The sequence below is a fragment of the Pollachius pollachius genome, assembly GCF_949987615.1.
Source record: "Pollachius pollachius genome assembly, chromosome: 2".
Classification (NCBI taxonomy): domain Eukaryota; kingdom Metazoa; phylum Chordata; class Actinopteri; order Gadiformes; family Gadidae; genus Pollachius; species Pollachius pollachius.
Window position 1 is genome coordinate 50550995 of NC_136935.1, and position 21920 is coordinate 50572914.

Here is a 21920-nt window from a genome sequence, read left to right on the forward strand (position 1 = left end):
TCTGCGACGCACATCAATATTTCAAGCGTAAATCAGTTTTATTTTCAAGTCATGTTCATTGAATATATTTCCCTGAGATTTACCCTGACTTGAACGTATCGAGCCTTGTGATTTGCCCGGAACGAGGCTCTGTTTGAGAAGGTTTACCGGTTTCCTCCGGCCCCGCCTGGTAACGTCCCGTTACTCTAAACCCTGTAAGCTTCTTTAAGTTAAAACTTCACGTTGTTAAAGCATCGAGAGACTTCCAATAAAGGTTAAACATGTAAACGACCTCTAAATGACAAATGCACTGCATTAATACAGCATTTTCCTAACCATTGGCCACCCAAAGCGCTTTACCATATTGCTTAACAGTCACCCATTCATGCACACATTCACACACCGACAGTGGAGTCAGCCACGCAGGGCGTAAGCCAGCTCGTTGGGAACAGTTAGGCGAGGTGCCTTGCTCAGGGACACCTCCACACTCAGCTCGAACGAGCAACCTTCTGGTTACCAGTCAACCCGCTCTACCTCCTGATCCTAATACCTTCACATGTATCACGTGTTGTTGCCTAAAGCCAAACCCGTGCCTGACTCATGCCTACATCTTGTTTGGTAGCCGTTTAAGTGATTCTGATTGACACTAACCAAGCCACTGTGACACAGATCCCTTCACACTCTCATCACAGCATGCAAGCCGAAGTAGAATTTCTTCGAGATCAAGGTAAGTAAGAGAGCTGCAGTCATTAAGAGCAGACCGATTCCTGATCATCGTTATTGGTTTTGTATGTGTAGAAGTCTTTATTTATCAATGTGTGTGTGTGTGTTTCAGTGCAGAGGTTGAACTCAGCTCTCAGCAAGTACCAGGATGGCAGCCGCAGTCACAGCACCATGGCAGCTCAGGTAGTGACATCTTGGTTGTCTTATCTGAGTATAAAAGTCTTTGCAGAGCCAGTCTGCTAGTTCCAAGTATTAATGTAAATGAGTGTATGTTCCAACCATTTCCATTTCCAGAGCAAAAGATTGCTCTCTCTGTGTTCGATTGAATAATTGAGGTTAGCAGGCACCTCAAGGCTACTGCTGATGACAAATACGAAACCATACACAGTTAACACCTTGCGATGCACATTGGACAGGCTAGCTGTCATGTGGAGGATCCAAGACCTGCCGAATCCCCTGGCCTTTGGATGTCGGATAAAAGGTACAGTACAACTATATTTTCATATTGCATATTATTAAATTCATACAATACAAGTGTGAAGTTCACACTGCACACTGCGTCAGTCTGTTGGGTAATTTATTTCACACATCTAACTGTATGGCTTTGTATATTATAGTAATTAGTGTTGCTCTCTTTGTAGACCTTTGCACTTCCTATAATCATGTCATTAGAAGGTATTGAAGAACTAATGTCTGTGCGCCACTCTGTTACAGCATCATGGCTCCTCTGATAGAGGAATACGACAGACACATGGAAGACATGACTCAGCAATTGCAAAGACACCAGGTCATTTGGAGTATGAATTTTTACACCACTTGTCTCCATTTCATTTTACATTCAGGGCATTTAGCAGACGCTTTTATCCAAAGCGACTTACAATCAGTACATTTGTCAGAAGAAAGAGAAACGACAATATATCGCTGTCGGTACAGTAAGGATGTTCATAGAACTAAGTGCTTCGCTAGGTTAACCCATTCCCGTATACAACAAAGATAGCTAGGAAAAGACGCTACGCAAAGAACTGTTTCTAAGTGCAAGGATGTACAACATACAATAAGTGCGTACATTAAGTGCCACAACGTACAACATACAATAAGTGCGTAAGAGGGGGGTGGGGGGTAAGAGGGGAGGCTATGCAGAGTCTAGGTCAGCATTACTCATTGCGCGGCTCGCAAGCCACATGCGGCTCGCCAAGCCTCTATTTGCGGCTCGCATGGCGGTAAAAATATACAGTGATATGATCATGCAGTGAATACAGATATTTAAAAAAACAATACAAACAATTATTTAAAAAATAAATCAACAGCGGCATTAAAAGGTGGAAATATAGCCTTGTCTAGAAAATATTTTTAAACTTGCTCGGCTCTACGCTGACAGCGGGGTTGCCAGATTGGCGGTTTTCCTGCATAACATGAGAGAATGTGCTCTTTGGATGGACTTATTCTTATTAACTTATTCTTCAATAGCTTCCATGTTATGTGACCCAGTGTCTCCACATTATTCCAGAAAATAGCACACAGTCACACAAGTCTTAATTTTCCTCTCAAAGTGCACCAGATTGATGCATTCCAGGTTAAAAGGTACCAAATTTTCTTCCGGGGGAGCATGCCCCCGGACCCCGCTAAGGACCGGGTTCCCTCCACATTTTCACAAAATTCTGTGGGAAACACTGCTTCAGGGAGGACATATTATTAAGCACGCATACTTATTTATGACTGGATTTATAGCTTTTGATACTTTGCGGTGAAAATGGCTCTCCTGTTGACGTCGTCCTGTCAGTGCGGCTCTCCTGAAAAAAATAGTGAATACCACTGGTCTAGGTGAACTCTGAACAAGTGAGTCTTATCTCGCTACTATTAATGAAGGCCTCATCGATAAGTCGCTATTTGATGCACGCATAAACTCTGACATGTGACACCCACACCTACACACACACTAGGTCTGGTGTTTCCATCTTTTCATCTCACTCTATTATTTATATTCATGATTTCTGAATGCCACATTTCAAACACCTTAAAATCATAATTGTAATCAACAGGCACAGATGGCCGACGTGAAGGTCAAGTTGGAGAGAGTCATCAAGGAGAACGAACGGTACGAAGGCTTTCTGTGCATAAGACGGTTATACAAGTTATTTATGTTATGTACAACCGACTATTCAAGTCAAGCCCATTACATTTCAATGTATTCACCCCAGAAGTACATTCTACACTTAACGAGTGAAAATCTGATGCCAGGGTGACTATTGACTTTGTGTGAGAAAAATATCCCTCGCTTATATTTTTCATCCTACAGATCTTTTACAAAATCTGAAAGAATTTTAAACATTTACATTTACGTTTCCTTAATATTCAATCAGCTCCCTTAAAGCTTGACTCTTCCCTTATAGGTTAACTTTGATGTGCTCCATCTTGTTACACGAATCAGGGCCTTCCTCCGATGAAGATTTATTGTTAATTAACACCTCGCCATAACACCACATAACACAGGCCTACTCAAGCGTCACACCAGATACAAGTGGTGTCCCCTAAGATGGTTAATAGATCGTAAATACAGTGTGTCAAATATTTATGCATATTGAATTAGTGCATGTTAGCCTCTCTCGGGTGCAGCAGTCGTGTGTAACAGCAGAACTTCTTGAGGAGGCGTCACAAAGCCTGGACCAGGAAATATAACAGCTTGTTCTCTGTTTAGTTAGGGAGATATTCTACCAATGAGAAACTCATTTGCAAGAAAATGAAGGGGATTTTACATTACATATACATTTAAATGAAGGGCGTATAGCAGACGCTTTCATCCAAAGCGACTTACAATAAGTACATTTGTCAGAAGATGGAGAAAAAACAATAAATCTCTTGTCGGTACAGTAAGGATGTTCATAGAACCAAGTGCCAAGCACTAACCATTGCTAGGTTAACCCTTTCCCCGTATACAACAAAGGTAGCTAGGATAAGATGCTCCACAAGGACGTACAACATACATTTTCCTACTTGGATGTTTCTACAGCGGCCAGTCTCCACGGTGTTGATTTCAAACCTTTACAGACACTGAGTCTAAAGGTGCTGATTACGGGACAGTATGTTAGCTCTTCTAGGTCCAGCTGAGTTTGGGTCCACTGTTGGCCCATTAAACACGTACAGACCCCCGCCTCCAGCAACATAGTTGTTCCAAACAAGTTTGAAGTGGAAAACGGGGAACTACCTTTTCCATCAGATTTGAGCTTTGCCTGATAGCATGAGAGTGATGTGACTGTAGCAGTCCTTGCTCGAGTCTCTATTTGAAGACGAACTCGCTGCTGTGTGTTATTTTGGGAACTGGAGCACATGGGTCTTCCCTGCATATCTCCCAGGCTGCATGCTGAACTGCGGGAATCGGTGGAACGCCAGCTTCAAGCCCTGCCAGTGGCTCCAGGCCTGGAGAGCAGTGGCTCCCTGGAGGAGGAGGGAGTCATCAAGAACCTCCAGGAACAAATGCAGCTCTCCGGGCAGGTCTGTCCCCCCCCTTTTTCTTTCTCTCTCTCCATTTTTCGCCCCATCTCTGTGTCTGACTCTGTCTATTTTCCTCTCTTTCCCCAACCTTTCTCTTTACTTTCACTTTCGTCCTATCCCCTTTTCTCTCCTTCTCTATGTCTGACTCTGTCTCTTTCCCTCTCTTCTCCATCCTTTCTTTCTCTCTTTCTCTACTTTCATTCCTTCTTCCTCTCCCGCTTCTCTCCCTTTTTCTCTCCATCTCTGTATCTTAAGGTGCGGCCACACTGAACGTGTTACGCGCGTTAGAGGCGTAGAAAATCGGCATTTTCGCATAGGGAACCATTGGTTTAGGCGCGTAGATGCGTTACACGCGCTAAAGCAGCGCGTTACACGCGCTAAAGCTGCGCGTTAGACACGTTTTACGCACCTAAATAACGCACTCAACGCACCTACGCGCAAAATTAAAAAGATTGAACTTTTTATGCTCCTACGCGTGACGCTTAGCCGCGATAGCCAATCAGCGTTGAGCTTGACCCGACGTCACTGGCAGAGAGACAGAGGACAGGCGCTCCGCAGCTGATATGGAGCGCCTGTAGTTGGTGTCCTGACGGGAGATCCTGGCACCAACCCGGGCTAGCAGGCCATCGAACATGGCCCCAGCCAACCGAAAATACCGCTGGAACCGGCCGTCATCCAGGCGGAGTTCCTGGAGGAGGTGGTGAAACTCACCCAGCTGTGAGCGCCTACGGAGGATGTCATGCACCCAAACACGGCGGCGTTTGGGTTTCCTACTCTCCTCGAACTCCCACAACAAATACAGCGCAGCGATGGCGGTGATCTCAGCCATGTTTGTGGAGCAAAAGAAAAGTAGCGGGGGGAAAAAGGTTTTGGGCGGGCTCATCTAGCTGTAAGGCGGGTTGAACCATTTTTGTGACACACAATGATCAAGCGGCAGGTTGGGCGCGTTACGCGCTCAGTGTGGCCGCACCTTAAGTCCCTCTCTTTCTCTATCCCCTTTCTTTATTTTTCTCTTTCCTTTAACTATTTCTTCCGCGCTCTCTTCTCTCTCCTCTTCTTTCTCTTCCTCTGTCTTTCAAACATCTATATTATTTTTGTGTCCGTGTGTGTGCGTGTGTGTGTGTGTGTGTGTGTGTGTGTGTGTGTCTGTAGGAGCGCGAGCAGGCCATGGAGCTGTGGCAGACGGCGGCTCAGGAGCTGGACCAACTCCAACAGCTCTATCAGAGGAGCGTGTCTGAGGGACAGGTCCACGGAGCCCAGCGGCAGCAGCTCAAGGTACAGGCCAGCAGCCCCACGACCGTCCGTACCACCACCACCGCTGCACTCCGTGGCGGTGGTCGTTCAGTCGAAGCCCACATTAAGCCACTTCACGCAAGGAACAACAAACTCAATTCATGTCAGCAATAGATACTCTCTCCTTGGTCTCTGGTTAGTGTTTAAGGATGGTGTGGGAGCCACATACGTGGTTTTTCCTGTGTTCTGTATGTGGTCTTGTGGTCTTGCATTGTTCGCTGCACTCTCAATTTGAATGGGAGAGGAAGGGAGAGAGAGAGATTTTATGTTTATTTTCTTTCCGTTGACAGCACTTAGAAACGACATTAAAGATTTGGTCACTGCCACACGTCTGCCTTCTAACGTGTTTACGAAGCGAAAGAATAAAGGATCAAACGTATGCAAGAAGTGGAACTGAATTCCTTTTAAAACTCCCACGTTTTATCCCTTGCGGCTAAATTGGAATGCCGACGCTAAAGACAGTGTGGGGGTTTAGGTTCTGCACTTGAACCTGATGAAAATGTAAGAAATTTGTACACTTTATGTGATGATGTGTCGTTCATGTTTTTCCAAGGCAAAACCCCAGTGTCCACAGTTGATCGTCAGTCATCTTTGCGCAAGACGCCCAGCCCCTACTTGCTCCTAATGACATCACCATTAGAATCATCATTGTCGGGCGACGAGTTTAGATAGCGTCTGCTAAACGACCGAATGCTAATAGTAATTCATCGGATGCTTCCTCCTCTCTCTTCCAGGACCAGCTTGTCCAATTCCAACAGCACACCCATAATATCCAAGTGGCCAATCAAAAGCTGGAATCGGTGAGTGATGGTCTATTAAAAGCTCGTTAAACGATCACCCACCAATCAAGCGGGAGACCCCTCAATGATCTGTTGTTCGAAGAAAAAGAAGATAAAAAAGAGGAAAGCCGGCGCTTCTAATAACTCATTTGGAAATTGTAAGTGAGCCACCGTGTGTGTCTGCCAGCAAGTTTTATTACGGGTTGTTAGGGAAGCCTTTATCCACATATTATTTCTCTCACACACTCACACACTGTCTGTTTGAATTCAGTGTGGCCGCGGAAAAGGTTAGCAGTTGGATTAACTTAATTTGGAGATTAAGCTGTTGCGTCACACACACACACACACTCCCGCCACACACTCGCACGGACACCTGTTTCCGTCTTTAGGAGCATGGACATAGTCGAGGGGAGTAATACTATATACGTGTGATGCATTGTTAATGAGGCAGCTCTGTCCCTTTTGACTCTTCACACCGGCTGCCAGGGTTAGGACTCCCTGTGTGTGTAAACCACCGACGACCAGGGCCTGAAAGTTCCCGCGTGGTGGCACGAGACAAAAACAAAGTTGAGGAAGGGAGCGTTTCAGTGTGTTTGTTCTCGCACGCCCGGTGTATCTGTGTGTGTGTGAAGTGATGGCTCACCCTCGGTCACTGTGCCTCTCCTGCCATTCTCAGACGAACCAGCAGTTTGTGCGGACGCTGACGGAGCAGAGCACGGAGATGGAGGAGCAACGCGGGCAGCTGAGGTAATCTGACACCCCCCCCCCCCCCCCCCCCCCCCAACACCACCAAATCCATCTTTTGACTCTGGATTGATTACAACCAGAGACGGAATGGCCTGCTCGCTTCACCGCCTGCTGATTATGCGGACCCGAACTGGCCACCCTATCCCCGCCTATTCAGGAGTTTGTTCGACTGACAATCCCTTCTGCTCACAATCGCCCCCGCTCTCATCTGCCCCACGTTTCCTTTGTGTCCCCCCCCCCACACAGGCAGACCAAAGTTGAGCTGAGGACAGCCACAGCTCGTGTGGAGGAGATGACTAAACTGCTGCAGAACGTTCAAGATCGTCTGCAGGGAAAAGTATGGATGTGTTTTTGTACGACTAAAGTACCTTCCATGTTCAAGAGGCAAAGTGAATCGAAAAATAAAAGTATCCACCTGTCTTAGTCGGAGAGGTGCATACTTGTATGTTGTACGCCTTTGCACTTAAAGATAGTACCTATACTGTGTAGCATCTTATCCTAGCGGTCTTTGTTGTGTACGGGGAACGGGGTAACCTAGCGATTGTTAGTGCTTGGCACTCGGTTCTACGAACATCATTACCCCTCTTGCCCACTGCATCCGTCCGTTGACGGATCCCATTGACTTTGAACGGGGCGGAGTCGCAGTGCATTGCGGATCCGTCCGTTCCGTTAGATCCGTCGGCTCCGTCAAGAAAGTTGAAAAAATTTCAACTTTTCCGGCAGCGACGGAGCCGTCATCCAATCAGATCGCGTACGATCGGGCTTGGCTGACGGACGCCTCTGCAAAGACCGCTCCCCCCATCCGTCAGCCAAGCCTTCCGTCATCCGTTGACGGACGGTGCAGTGGGTAGACGGTATTGCTATACCGACAGAGATATATTGTTGTTTCTCCTTCTGAAAAATCATTGTAAGTCGCCGTACGAGGCTGCTAAAGGCCCTGAATGTAAATGTAAGTCAAATCGAGTGAGTGCGTTTAATTGTGCGCGTTTAATTGTGTGCGTAGGAGGAAGAGGCGCGTGACGCTCAGGGTCGAGAGGACGCCGCGGAGAAGAGACTCCTGCAGCTCCAGTCAGCCCTGAGTCAGCTGGAGGCCAGGTGAGCACGCACGCACACACTCACACACACAGACACACTCACACACACAGACACGCACACACCACAGAGACACACATTCACACACACACACACAGACACACGCACAGAGAACACACACACACACACCCAGACACGCAGAGACACATACACACGCACACATACACGGGGATACAAACACACACACACACACACACACTCGCGCACACAGCCGCTTTTGACCCATTTCCCCTGACAACAATCCCCCTGTGCACTCTGCTGCGTCTCTCTGTGTACTTTCCCTCCCCCTTCTCCCTCTCCTCCCCCCTCTCCCCCCGGGCTCCAGGCTGAAGGCCGCGTCCCAGGAGGCGGAGGCGGTGCGCAGGGAGCAGGCGGTGTGGGAGAGACAGGTGGGGGACCTCCAGGGGCGCTGCGCCTCCCTTGAGGAGCAGCGCTATGACGTTTTGGCCAAAGTGCGCGAAAGCGTCCAGCTCGCCGAGGAGGCCTCTCTGCAGAAGGAGCAGGTGAGGAAGGGGGGGGGGGGGCCTTTTTGCTCTCTGTCTCCCCTCTCTCTTTATCCCCTCCTTCACCTTATTGTTTCTGCAAATCCCCCCCGGTTTCTGAAACGGTCTTTGTTTCGTCAGCCGTTTGGCTCCACTTTGTGTGTGTGTGTGTCTCTCTCTCTCTCTTACTGTGTCTGAGTGTATCTCTCTCTCTCTCTCTTACTGTGTGTGTGTCTCTCTCTTACTGTGTCTGTGTGTGTCTCTCTCTCTCTTACTCTCTCTCTCTCTCTCTCTCTCTCTCTCTCTCTCTCTCTCTCTCTCTCTCTCTTCTCTTTCTCTTTCTCTTTCTCTCTCTCTCTCTCTCTCTCTTACTGTGTGTGTGTCTCTCGCTCTCTCTCTGTCTCTTACTGTGTGTGTGTGTGTGTGTGTGTGTCTCTTTCATACTGTGTGTGTGTGTCTCTCTCTCTCTTACTCTCTGTGTGTCTCTCTCTCTCTCTCTCTCTCTCTCGCTCTCTCTCTTACTGTGTGTGTGTGTGTGTCTCTTTCTTACTGTGTGTGTGTGTGTCTCTCTCTTACTCTCTGTGTCTCTCTCTCTCTCTCTTTCTCTCTCTCTCTCTCTTTCTCTTTCTCTCTCTCTCTCTTACTGTGTGTGTCTCTCCCTCTCTCTCTCTCTCTTACTGTGTGTGTGTGTGTGTGTGTCTCTCTCTTACTGTGTGTATGTGTGTGTCTCTCTCTCTTACTCTCTGTGTCTCTCTCTCTCGCTCTCTCGCTCTCTCTCTTACTGTGTGTGTGTGTGTGTGTGTGTCTCTCTCTCTCTTACTCTCTGTGGCTCTCTCTCTCTCTCTCTCGCTCTCTCTCTCACTGTGCGTGTGTGTCTCTCTCTCCATCTCACTGTGTGTGTCCTTGTGTTCGTGTCCTAGGCCCTCTTGAGGGAGAAGCAGAAGGTGGATGAGTTGGAGAAAACAAAGGAGGCCATTAAGCAGCTGATTCAGGATGCAGCCGTGCGCACCAGAAAGGAGGTGGGCAGGGTGTAGACTGGGGGTCGCCGGGTCCACGCAGGTCCATGCCGTTCAGACGCAACGAACAATTACCTCTGCCTCGGAGTCGGCTTAGCGTCCTTTTATTTGGGTTTTTTGTTTCACACTCACGCTACGCCGCTGTATTATTACAATAAGTGCACCGCTACTTATCTTGTGTTTTTTCTTCCTGTTTTAAAAAAAGAAACGGCAGCACATTAATGCCTCCAGGCCCCAATTCACACACTGTTTTCTCAACCCTGGATCGCTGCAGGCTGAGACAAAATGTTGAAGGTTTCTATAAATTGTCGGTTTTACTTATCGTGTTCGGGTGACAATCCACTCCACTCCCGGTTAAAGTTGGTTGGTGGGGGGTCGAGGAGGATAGGCGAGGGTTTGCCAACAGACATGCGGAGGGCTGTAGACTTACAGACTTTAAGACCACCACATTGTGTGCCCCGCGGACTTGCTGAACCTTTTCTGTTCTTTATTTATTTAATGTGGCATAAATTGCAAGAGGAAAACCTGCCAGAATCAACAACTTATTTTTCAGCTAGCTTATCAAATCAGCAGCACCACATGTGATCATTGCCTTGATTTGCATTCTTCTACGCTAGTCCCTTTTTCGTTTCCTTTTTCGATAAAAAAAACCCCACCTGTGTACACACAGGTAACTCAAGAAGGTTACTGTTTCCGCATTTGGTCAACAGTACTCATTGCTTAAACATAAGAACAGCTGTCTGACTAGCGACGGTAAACAACAACGTTTCAGTTCTCTAGCCGCACAGCTGCCGCCGAGTCAATTGTTCCGTGTGGTGTTGCAGTTGTTTATCTCTCTGTCTGTTTGTCAGGTGGAGAACGTGCGCAAGCAGTGCAACGTTCAGATCCAGCGCATGGCCGAGGAGCTCTCCGCCCTGCAGCTGGTGAGCTGCAGCTGCACCCTGCCCACATGGGGCGTCATCACCCGTTCACCCCTGTCCACGCTTGAACGTGCCCCCGCACAGCGTTTCCCACGGAATGATCTTTGTTTTTGGGGCGTAGCTGACCGAGGGTGGGGGTCTGAGTGGGGGCGGGGTGCATGTGAGAAGGAACACCCATGCTTCTTAAAAGGGTGACGTCATGCCACCAGGTGTGTGTGATTAGCCCTTATAAGCCGTTTGAAAACTAGTGAGCGTGTCCAACTAGATGTACACTGGATGGATCAGTCTACCAGTCTACCCAGTGGACTCTAGCAAATGGTGCTGATCTATCCATCGTACATCTATGTGGACACACCCACTAGTGACGTCACTAGGGCACAGGGAAAGGCAGATTTGTTGCAACGACTTGTATTGGCTATTCACACTCACACCTGGTGGCGTGATATCACCCCTTTAAATGAATTATTATATATAATAATACTCCATATAAGTGCTCCACGGCAAGAACTTTGTGACAAATGAGCAGTAGATGTTGATTAGCAGCTCCGTGCAGCCTGCTAGCAACCCCCACAACCCGGCTGTATTCTAACCAGGGTTTGAGTTATTGGGGAGCTGAGCTCACCTGAATGGGACTTGAGCTGCCCTGAAAAAACTCATTTGGAAAGTTTAGCGGGGTCTTGTTGAATATGATCATTTACCCATTTGTGTACCGAACAAAGCCGTATCAAATATAACAAATCTTAAAAAAAACAAAACTATTTGCCGCAATATATATATATCTTTTTTGCGTGTGATTTACCCCCTCTCTGTTCCGAAACACTTCCCGCCACACTGTATATGACCACAACGCTGCCCAGTGATAAAAAAGAGATTCAAATAAAGTTACTCTCTGTGGTATTAATGCGGGCTTGTTGGCAGAATTGTTAAGCGAGTATTGAAATCGTATTGTTGTGTTGGACTCAATGACCGAAAACAACATTTGTGAGCGCTGTGCGATGAGTTAAGTTTCTTACTGCCCCACAGACCTGCTTTATGGTCCCAGTCCGTCCCTGATGAAGGTGTTTAACACGCACACTTGATGTTCCAATGTTTCATAAGAAACCAGCTCCGTACATGTTTGCTTTTAAAACATTGAAAGACGGGGCTCTCTGAGATTGACAGCGTTGTGTTAACAACGCAGACGGGCCGACTTACCAGAGTTCACTTGAATGCTTCAGTTTTGGACGCAATTGTGCTGCCGAGTTCGCACGGGATTGATTCTGCTAAGGAACTTGGCCAGCCGTCCTCTCCGCGGGGAGAAGCCAACAACAATCCTTACTCCCTCGCATGATCATGTTTTGATTGAAAGTGCACGGGGGGGGAGGAGGGGGGGGGGGGGGGTCGCTCGCAGTCGGCTCCGTTGCCAACGTGTTTGCGAGAGAGGGAGAGCGGGGGCGGGGGCAAGGCGGGGCTGAGCGAATCAATGTGATGCGCGCAGCTCCACAATGAAATAAGATTTTGCCCATCTTAAATAGTAAAACAAAGGAGCGGAAATCAATATGTGGCAGTCAGTGATGATACCGTGGATGGCTGCCACAAATAAATCCATGCGTCGGAAACACTCTGGTCCTCTGCTTCCTCTGTGCCTCATATTCCACCATGAGATGTTGAACCACCCGTCTCTCCTTTGTCTCCTCCACCACCACCGCCACCACCACCCCCACGACCGGCAGGAGTGTGCGGACAAAGAGTCGCAGATGGAGCGGGCCCATCGAGAGAGGAAGGCGGTGGAGGAAGAGCTGGAGAAGGTGAGGAAGAGGAGCGAGGACGAGTCGATTGAGACTCCACAAACACCGCCGAGTGGTGGATTCGGTTGTGGATGTTTTATTCATAATGACTTCATTTCTTTTTAATTTCAAGCTTTTATTTATTCCCTCCCCCCCCCCCCCGTAGGTGTACAAGGAGGGCCGGGCGGAGCCAGAGTTCAGGAAGATAGATGCGCTCCACCAGCGGTGTCTAGATGCGGACAGGATGAGGGACGACATGACTATCACTCTGCAGAGCACTCAGAATAAACTCAAAAAGTTGGACATGGAGTGAGTTGCATCTTACTCACAGGGTGCGCGTGTGTGTGGAGACTGGAGTGGAATATTTATTATGCCTCTGGGTTTTCTTCTTTTTTTTTTCTTCCTCCGGTTGCTATTCACGGCTTTCAATCGGCGAGCAGCGTGAAGCTCTCCAGTTACCGACTTTCTTATGCTCAATGACTTTCTCAGTGTTCCTGAAAACCTGCCCTTGCCGTTTCGCCGTTATTTCCTCGGTTGTGGTTTTGTTTAAAGGATTGAGTCTTTTTTAAATTAAGACGTGTTACCTGCCAACACTGAGCTGGCTCGCCGCAATTGCACCCGTAAACCGTTTCACTTTTGTTAATGTCAAATTTCCTGCCCAAGCTTTCATTCTTTTTCCAAATAATATTGTATGCCGCTCCCTGTACTTCCAAAAGGCCCCCCTACCAACTAGCAAGGGGAGCCCGAGACGGGTCAATGCCTGCAGTGGAGCGAGACGCTGGCATGCAAACAACAACTGTTTTCTCTGTGTGTGGCTGCGTGTGCACACACACACAATTTTCTTTTTTTTCATCATCGCTCCATTCATCCATTCGCGCATCCGTCTATGGCACTGTCAAGTCAATTCAATTGTATTTTATTAGTATAGCCCTTAATCACAGGTACAGTCTCGAAGGGCTTAAAGGGGACATATTATACCACCAGCTGTGAGTGTGATTAGCCTTACAAGCCGTTTCGAAAATCTGCCCCATATGACATCGCTAGTGGGCGTGTCCACCTAGATCTGCGCTGGATAGATGAGCTACGTTTACTTCGGTCCACTGGGTAGGCTGGTAGAATGATCTATCCAGCACCGATCTAGGTGGACACGCCCACTAGTGATGTCATATGGCCGGGGCAGATTTTCGAAACGGCTTGTAAGGCTAATCACACTCACACCTGGTGGTATAATATGTCCCCTTTAACAGGCCTTATGATTATGAAACCCCCCTGACCCTAGCCCCCCAGAGGGCAAGAAAAACTCCCTTAATTAGCAAGGAGGAAATCTGGAGAAGGAACGCAGAGTGGGAGTTCCCTCCTTCCAGGGATGATCAGGAGTGCAATGGGTGCCATATAAACATTTTAAATCAGTGCTGGCTGGTTAACTGTAAGGAGAGTCCAGGCATCCAGTTGCAGTCACCGCAACACGCTACAACAGACAGAATAATGATTTGGAAGGGAAGTGCATAAGGTCCATTGTAAATTATTTTCTTGTCTTTATCAACAACAGAATATTCCGGTGGTGTGTTAAGTTCGCGCAGAAGAGCATATCCTTAAGTGATGTTTGGAAGTTTAAGTTGGGGTCAAAGGGAGGCTAAGAGAGCGAGGGAGGGAGAGGGAGGGAGGGAGAGGTAGAGGGTCTAGAAAAAGGGAGGTCTCTGTGTGTGATGATGAGCAAACGAGTGGATGTCTTCTCGTCTCGTCCTGGCTCTATAAAGTCAACGTTTATAAAGCCGTCTCCCTCGCCTCCTTTGCCTCCCACCCTGCGCCTGCACTCACCTGTCGTCGTCCTCGTCCGGACAGGTACGGCGAGGAGCTGGCCCGCAGCCAGGAAGAGGTGCGGCGGCTGCAGGGCTCGCTGGCCGGCGCCCGGGACGAGTGCGTGGGCGTCAGCGAGGAGCGGCTGCAGCTGCAGCAGGAGAACCTGCAGCTCCGCAGAGAGATGGACGAGCAGCGCAAGGCCAACCTGCTGGTGCAGAAAAAAGCCAAGCAACAGGTACACGGCGGCGGGGCGGGAGAGGGTGGCGGATGGATGAGCACAGGAGGGCACCGCCCAGTGTGGGTCTATTAACAAGGCTGATGTGGGGAGGGAGGGAGGGGGGGGGAGAGAAAGGGGAGGACAGTGAGGAACGGCGGGGAGGCGGCTCCTGCAGGGAACGAGGATGGAGAACGCTGAGCTCGTGTTGTGTGTTAGAGGGGTCGGCCAACTGGGCTGGAGCCGGCGGTGGAAGAGGCGCCGGGCTGGTACAGAGCACAGAGTGGAGTCGGATTGGATGTGGATTCAAAGGGAAAAGAAGAGGCTAGTGGAAGAATGATTAGATCTGCTGGTATTGTGTGTGCTATACATAGCACCCCCGGTCGAAATATAGGAAGCAGTAATAATGTGTTGCTGTAAATCTTAAACGTTGTCACTTCCAAGTGCGCAATTAGCGTACGTGTTGATTAACACGGAAGAATACGTGTGTGTTTTAATTTTTGTGCAAAGAACAATTCTGTGTTCTTTTTTTTTTCGCCAACCAATTAGCTTAGCGCTTTACCTTTTTAAAGTTAATTAACCCTGACTCTGCCTTGACATGTCCTATACTGCCTCGTTCATCTATCACCCCCTTATCTGTCCCTGGCTCTTTCGCTTTCTCTCTCTCTGTCTTTTGCTCTCTATATCTCTCACACATGCTCTCTGTCTCTCGCTCTGTCTGTCCATCTGTCTGTATTTCGCTCTCCCTTTCTCGTTCTCATGTGTTTCTGTCTGTCTGTCTGTCTGTCTGGTTTGTCTCACTGTCTGTCTGTCTGTCTCTCTCACTGTCTGTCTGTCTCACTGTCTTGTCTGTCTCTCACTGTCCCTCTCAATGTATCTCTCACTGACTGACTGTCTGCCTGCCTGCCTGTTTCTCCATCTGTCTCACTGTCTGTCTGTCTCTCTCACTGTCTGTCTGTCTCTCTCACTGTCTTGTCTGTCTCTCACTGTCTCTCTCTCAATGTATCTCTCACTGACTGACTGTCTGCCTGCCTGCCTGTTTCTACGTCTGTCTGTCTGGTTTGTCTCACTGTCTGTCTGTCTCTCTCTCTCACTGTCTTGTCTGTCTCTCACTGTCTCTCTCAATGTATCTCTCACTGACTGACTGTCTGCCTGCCTGCCTGTTTCTCTGTCTGTCTGCCTGTCGCACTGTCTGTCTGTCTGTCTCACTGTCTGTCTGTCTGTCTCACTGTCTGTCTGTCTCTCTCACTGTCTTGTCTGTCTCTCACTGTCTCTCTCTCAATGTATCTCTCATTGACTGACTGTCTGCCTGCCTGCCTGTTTCTCCGTCTGTCTGTCTGTCTCACTGTCTGTCTGTCTGTCTGTCTGTCTCACTGTGTCTGTCTCTCTTACTGTATCTCTCACTGACTCACTGTCTGTCTGTCTGTCTCTCTCACTGTCTGTCTGTCTGTCTCTCTCACTGTCTGTCTGTCTCTCTCACTGTCTCTCTCACTGTCTGTCTGTCTCTCTCACTGTATCTCTCACTGACTCACTGTCTGTCTGCCTCTCTCACTGTCTGTCTGTCTCTCTCACTGTCTGTCTGTCTGTCTCTCTCACTGACTCACTGTCTGTCTGTCTCTCTCACTGTCTGTCTGTCTCTCTCACTGACTCACTGACTCACTGTCTGTCTGTCTGTCTGTCTGCCTGCCCGCCGCCCTCCTCCTCAGCTGTCCCAGATGGAGCAGGAGTACAGCCTGAAGGAGCTGGGCCTGGACGCCCGTGTGCGGCAGCTCGAGGCCAGCAGCCGCAGCTCCAGCGAGGACCTGACGCGCCTCCTCACCGCCCAGCAGCGCAGCGCCCAGCGCTGGAAGGAGGAGGCCAAGAAGCTGGCGCAGGCCTACGAGGCCAAGGTCGCCAGCCTGCGGTAAGACCAGGCTGGGGAGTGGTCTCGCTCATCTCCATGGACCGATCCGCTTCACGCCCCCCCAAGCGGTATTTCTTTTTGCAGGATAAGTCTGGGATTCTTACCTCTGATTGGTTAGAAGGGCTCTCCTCCGGTGGGTTAGGGTTAGAGTAAGGGTTAACCCTAAACCTAACCCTAACCCTAAAGTCCAGCAAACAGCTAGGACTAATCGAAACACGCTCTAAAGGAGAGCCCTTCTAACCAATCAGATGCGAGAATCTCAGACTTTTCCTACAAAAAAAAAAAATCGGGCCCCCAAAGCTCTTTGAAAGACCGGCCCAGAGTGGGGAGCACGCTACAAAACACTCGTTTTGGCAGCTCGATTGCACCATCCAAGGATCCCCATCAGACGTTTAAAGATGTTTTTTACCCTTGAATAATGGATCACAGTCTAGACGGCTGCTTTGGTCGAGCAACAACAACTGCAACTACAACTTTGGGCAGAAGTTTAAGGTTTTATTTTTCGATTGAATTTTATTTCCTACATTTTGAATTTCCTATTGACGCCGGGGCAGCCACTGACCTGGGCTGTGTAGCTCGGCAGCGGCGGCGAGCGAGGCCGTTCTGGAGAAATCTGTCGCTCGCCACCGCTGGGCCTCTGAGTCGCACTTAACCGGCGGCTCTGATCTGAAATAGCTGTTGGCTCTCTCGCATGTTCCCGACTCCTGCAGGGCCGAGTTGGGTCGACAGAAGCAGCGCACTCAAGAGCTGGAGCTCCAGCTGGACGCGGACCAGCAAACCATCGCCGAGGTCAGTGTGACGCGCACGCACGGGTACACGCACACGCACAGGTACACAAGAACACATAGTTACACGCGCACGCATATGTACACTCGCACACATAGTTACACACTCACGCATTGGTACAAAGGCACACGTCTGGGTGAACACACACGCAAAACACACACGCACGCACACACACACTCACACATAGGTACAAAGGCAAACACATGGACACACGCACGCACACACAAGTTTACACATACATATACACACACACACACACACACAGGTGCACACACACACGCATAGGTACACACCAGACGCACACAGGCACACAAACATATAGGTCGGAAAGCATAGGTATACAAACATAGGTACACACACAGACATATATGTACACACGCATAGGTACACACACATACACAAAAATGCTGCTGTAATGTCTTAAATCTATTAAGACATGAGAAGATCTGGATTGGTTTAGGAATGTTCCTGCCCTTTAAAAATCAAGCGTGTTTTGATTCGAGAGCTTGTGTGTGTGCGTGTGTGTGTGTGTGTGTGTGTGTGTGTGTGTTTGTGTGTCCACAGTACGAGAGACAGCTGGCAGAGTACCAGGAAAAAAGCGTCCGTCTTCAGAGACGGCTGACACAGGCGGAACAGAGGGCGACCGTTGTCACCCAGCAGGTATGGGCTGACCTTCTGTGGAATACGCAACGAAAACAAGGGGGACTCTAACCTTTTTACAGCTTATATCATTAGGATACTGTGCGATCTAACGACTTCGTTGTCTACAATGTGTCTGTGTGCAACCGCCGTTGTGAAAAAAAAAAAAAAAAAAAAAAATTCAGTTCGGTTGATGCATTTTAATGATGACCATTAAAAACCACAAGGGTCCATTTTGTCTGCTTTTATCTCACAGCTAAGCCTGCTGACATCGCAGCGGAGGAAGACTTCAGCCATCTCGGAGCTGGAGACGGTATGATATCGACTCTCGGAGAAGAAGGAAAAGAGAGAAAATATTTTTACTGTTTCGTCAACGTGCCCTATTTATTGTAATTGTGTATCGCAGCAAATGTTCAGCAAATTCAAGTTGATTAATGACTTTATAAAATACTGTTGCCATTTTCCCACGTTTTTCCCTAAAGCTCGTTGCTATCATAATGCCAATGTTTTTCTGTCCTAATAAATACAATTACGCAGCAGTTTTTCTAACACAACTGGGGAAAAAAGGTGATTGAATAATAAAAAATATAATAGTCATCATGACAACACTGTCTTGTCTCATTTGTCACATGTGTGGACATGAGGAACCACGTGTTCAGCTCTGGTCTTCTACTCTACAGCAGCGATTCCCAGCCTTAAACTTAAGTGACATTAAGCGATTACATTCATTAATAATAATATAACTTCAGCTATACCAGTCATGTTATTTCCTCCTCCACCACATGGACTCCATACACTTATTTGTAGCGGGATAAAGGGAAACATTTTCTGAATTGTTCTGAAATTTTAAATATTGGTTTATTCAATTCATACCGTTAGCCTTTGTTGCCACCTAGTTCATAATATGCAACTCAACCACTGTAAATGGGCTGTGTCTTTGCTCTAGTTTGTTGTTTCTCCTATAAAAAAATAAATAATTATATATATATATATATATATATATATATTTATATATAGTGCATTATTGAAGGGAGCGTGAGACTCCTTTTGACTGTTGAAAAACATGTCCTTGAGTTTAAAATGTATGCATCTCATAATGATGCATTCAAATTGAGTTTTCTATGAACCTGTCCTTGGAAAAAAAAAGGTTTGGAAGCCCTTGGAGTCGACATTGTTTGGTCACATGACTTGCTCCTGATCCTGTTGCTTAGTAACCGTAAACTAAAGTTAACGCGGCAGGTGACGACCGCCCACCACCGGCTCCTCTTGGCAGGGGTTTAACGCTGCAAGTTCGAGCCGAAAACCTACTCCTTTCACCTGTAAGTTGTATATTGTGGAAATTGTGATGCAAGAAGTGAAAAGCCGAAAACGCAACGGCGTGTCGTTTATTAATTCGTTCAAAAACGGTTAAAACTAAACACTGCGCCGACCGGCCGATGTATCGATCTTAAAGAGACAGCGTCCCCATAACACAGGACGAGATGGTACGTTGATGTGTCTTAAAGAGACAGCGTCCCTATAATAACACAGAACGAGATAGTGCTTTGATGTGTCGATCTTAAAGAGACAGGGTCCCTATAACACAGAACGAGATACTACATTGATGTGTAGACCTTAAAGAGACAGGGTCCCTATAACACAGAACGAGATACTACATTGATGTGTAGACCTTATAGAGACAGCGTCCCTATAACGCATAACGAGATAGTGCTTTGATGCGTCGATCTTAAAGAGACAAAGTCCCTATAACACAGAACGAGATAGTATATTGTTGCGTTGATCTTAAAGAGACAGGGTCCCTATAACACAGAATGAGATAGTACATGTGTCGGTCTTAAAGAGACAGCGTCCCTATAACGCAGAACGCACAACACTGATGTGTTGTGCGCGATGCACTTCAGATTGTAACATAACTCCTAATACAGAACACACTTACAACCTGCATAGTTGAGTAAGGGAAAACATCTCAATAACACAGTATGGTGAATTATGTCCATAGAGTCCACCACAATATATACATAACGAAGCCATGTCTTCGGCCAGCCGAGGCGGACTGCAGCAGCATGGCGACCCAGGTCAGAGCGGCAGAGACCTGGCTGGAGGTAGGCAGGATGCATCCCCTGGAACCATGTAACTTCCTTCTATTAACAGGTTTTTTCAGTGGCAAATCAGAGGTATGATATGATTTGTGTTTATACATCTTAGGGATAATGTACACAGAGAAGCTTCCCGAGCTCCAACCCACCCGATGTTTACCAAAGCCAGCGGCCAACGTCAAAGATAAGCAGGTGATACCCATCGATCCACTAAGGGGGATATCACCCCTAATCATGTTATTTAGCCGGCTTTAGCCCCAAGTCAGTCAAAAGTGTGGCCTAAAGTTGCCAATTTCATGCGGCTCAGGAGGTAGAGCGGGATGGCTTGTAACCTGAAGGTTGCTGGTTTGATCCCCAGCTCCTCATAGGTGAGTGTTGAGGTGTCCCTGAGCGAGACGCCTCACCCTGACTGCTCCCGACGAGCTGGCTGTCGCCTTGCAAGGCTAACACCGCCGCCTGTGTTTGAATGTGTGCATGAATGGGTGAAAGATAGGCAGTATTGTAAAGCGCTTTGAGTGGCCACTGGTTAGAAAAGCGCTGTACATAAATGCAGTCTGTTTACTATTTCGTGTTGGATGCCGTTCTTCACCCCCGACGCAGACGGCGTTGAAGAACCAGCTCCGCCTCCTCCACACTCAGCCCGGCCGTGTGTGGAGACCGGCCCGCCACGGGATGCTCCTCCCGGGATGGGACACGCTGCCGCCGTCCTCTTCCTCCTTTCATCAGCACACACAGCGGGAGGAAGGACTCCCAAAGCGAGCGTATGCAAACACTTTACCGGAGCTACCGGCACATGTCAAGGAAAAGCGGGTGAGTGTTCACAGTGGAAGGACTACAATGGCGCCACGGAGGAGACAATTATAACAAGGCCTCTGGGATTTAATGAGGAAAACACCCAAACACGTTCAATCCGACTGTGCTGCCTTTTATAATTCATCAATTAAACGGGAAGCTGCTGTCTCTGCCGGCGCCACTTCCTGCACTCGGAATCAATATTAACAAAACAACCTGCTCCAGGCCCTACTATATTCCAATTATTGGAATAGCGAGATCCCCGAACAATAGAAGCGAACCCCGTCCCTTGTATTTTATGTTCCTCTCAGGAGAGGAAAAATCTGATCCCCGTTTGGTGATGTGTCTCCCCCCCCCCACCTCTCTCTCTCCCCTCTGTTGCTGAAGGCCCAGCTGGTGCAGAGCGGCGCCGCGTCTACCCCCTGTCCGCCCAATCAGCCGCCCGCCTCTAAGAGAACCAGGAGGCAGCTCCTCTCCGGCCCCCCGCGGGGCTCTCCCGCCGCCAGGCCCTCGCCCGCCCCGCCGCCGGCGGCCCTGAGGTGGCCGCGGCCCAGCGGCGGTGTCAGGGCCCCAGCGGTGGGGGACGCGGCCTCAGTCCTCAGCCCCCCCGACATCATCAGACTCATCCGGAGCAAACCGGACGTCGGCTTCCTCTACGTGACGTCGGCCGTGCCCAGGTCCTCCATCGACTACGACCCTTTTTACCTGAAGTACGTCCGACCAATCACAAACGTCCCCGGTAACACCTGATGCAACTAAAGTGTACATTAATTAACCATTAATTAACATGCGTTAATGCAGTAATAAGCATTAACTTACAGTTAACTCTAGAATGTAGAACATAAATTATAGAGTATACGATCTAGATTTACTTTTGGTGTTCATGTTAACGAAGGCATTCATTTAATCGTTGTTTAGCATCACTCTAACCCCAACCCCTTTGCTACTAATAGAATATATGGAAAGTATCGTATGCCAATATGTGTGTGTGTGTGTCTGTGTGCGTGCATATGCTTGTGTTTGTGCTGGCGTGTGTGTGCGTGTTGCCCCCCCCCCCAGAATCGTAACGTACGAGAACCTCCCCAAGCACGACTACCTCACGGTGAGCCTGGAAGGCGTGTTGTCCGTGACCGAGGACACGCACGACCACGTGCCCCTGGAGCGCTGGGAGCAGGAGTACCGCCTCCACCGCCGGCTGCTGCTCATCCCCACCTTCGCCCGCTTCCCCAAGTGGAGGGCCTTCCGCCTGTGGCGCGGCAACGTCCGCGCCAAGAGGATCCACGCGGACAGGGAGTCACTGCAGGAGAGCCTCATCATCGTCAACAAGGTCTGTGTGTGTGTCTGTGTGGCTGTGTGTGTGGCTGTGTCTGTCTGTCTGTCTGTCTGTCTGTCTGTCCGTCTGTT

At 48.6% G+C, this 21920-nt stretch overlaps 2 protein-coding genes across 2 annotated transcripts in view; both read left to right on the forward strand.

The window, feature by feature from the left end:
• The first annotated feature begins 9 nt into the window (after positions 1–9).
• Positions 10–18172, forward strand: sclt1 (sodium channel and clathrin linker 1). The gene is made up of 22 exons (XM_079758979.1): positions 10–194; positions 649–706; positions 815–885; positions 1119–1183; positions 1417–1489; positions 2742–2797; positions 4053–4191; positions 5344–5466; positions 6219–6284; positions 6940–7010; positions 7257–7347; positions 8014–8105; positions 8428–8605; positions 9505–9603; positions 10452–10523; positions 12233–12307; positions 12453–12595; positions 14129–14321; positions 16007–16203; positions 16914–16992; positions 17554–17649; positions 17885–18172. Exons 2-22 carry the CDS (start codon positions 673–675, stop codon positions 17945–17947), a joined length of 2076 nt encoding a protein of 691 aa, XP_079615105.1. The 5' UTR covers positions 10–194; positions 649–672; the 3' UTR covers positions 17948–18172.
• Positions 18173–19657: 1485 nt separating this feature from the next.
• Positions 19658–21920, forward strand: part of dnah6 (dynein, axonemal, heavy chain 6) — a gene marked incomplete at both ends in the record, with an annotated part of 97616 nt that continues 95353 nt past the window's right edge. The window contains 5 exon segments of the mRNA XM_079730391.1: positions 19658–19730; positions 19834–19916; positions 20325–20534; positions 20904–21226; positions 21576–21843. Coding sequence (XP_079586517.1) covers positions 19658–19730; positions 19834–19916; positions 20325–20534; positions 20904–21226; positions 21576–21843 — 957 coding nt within the window.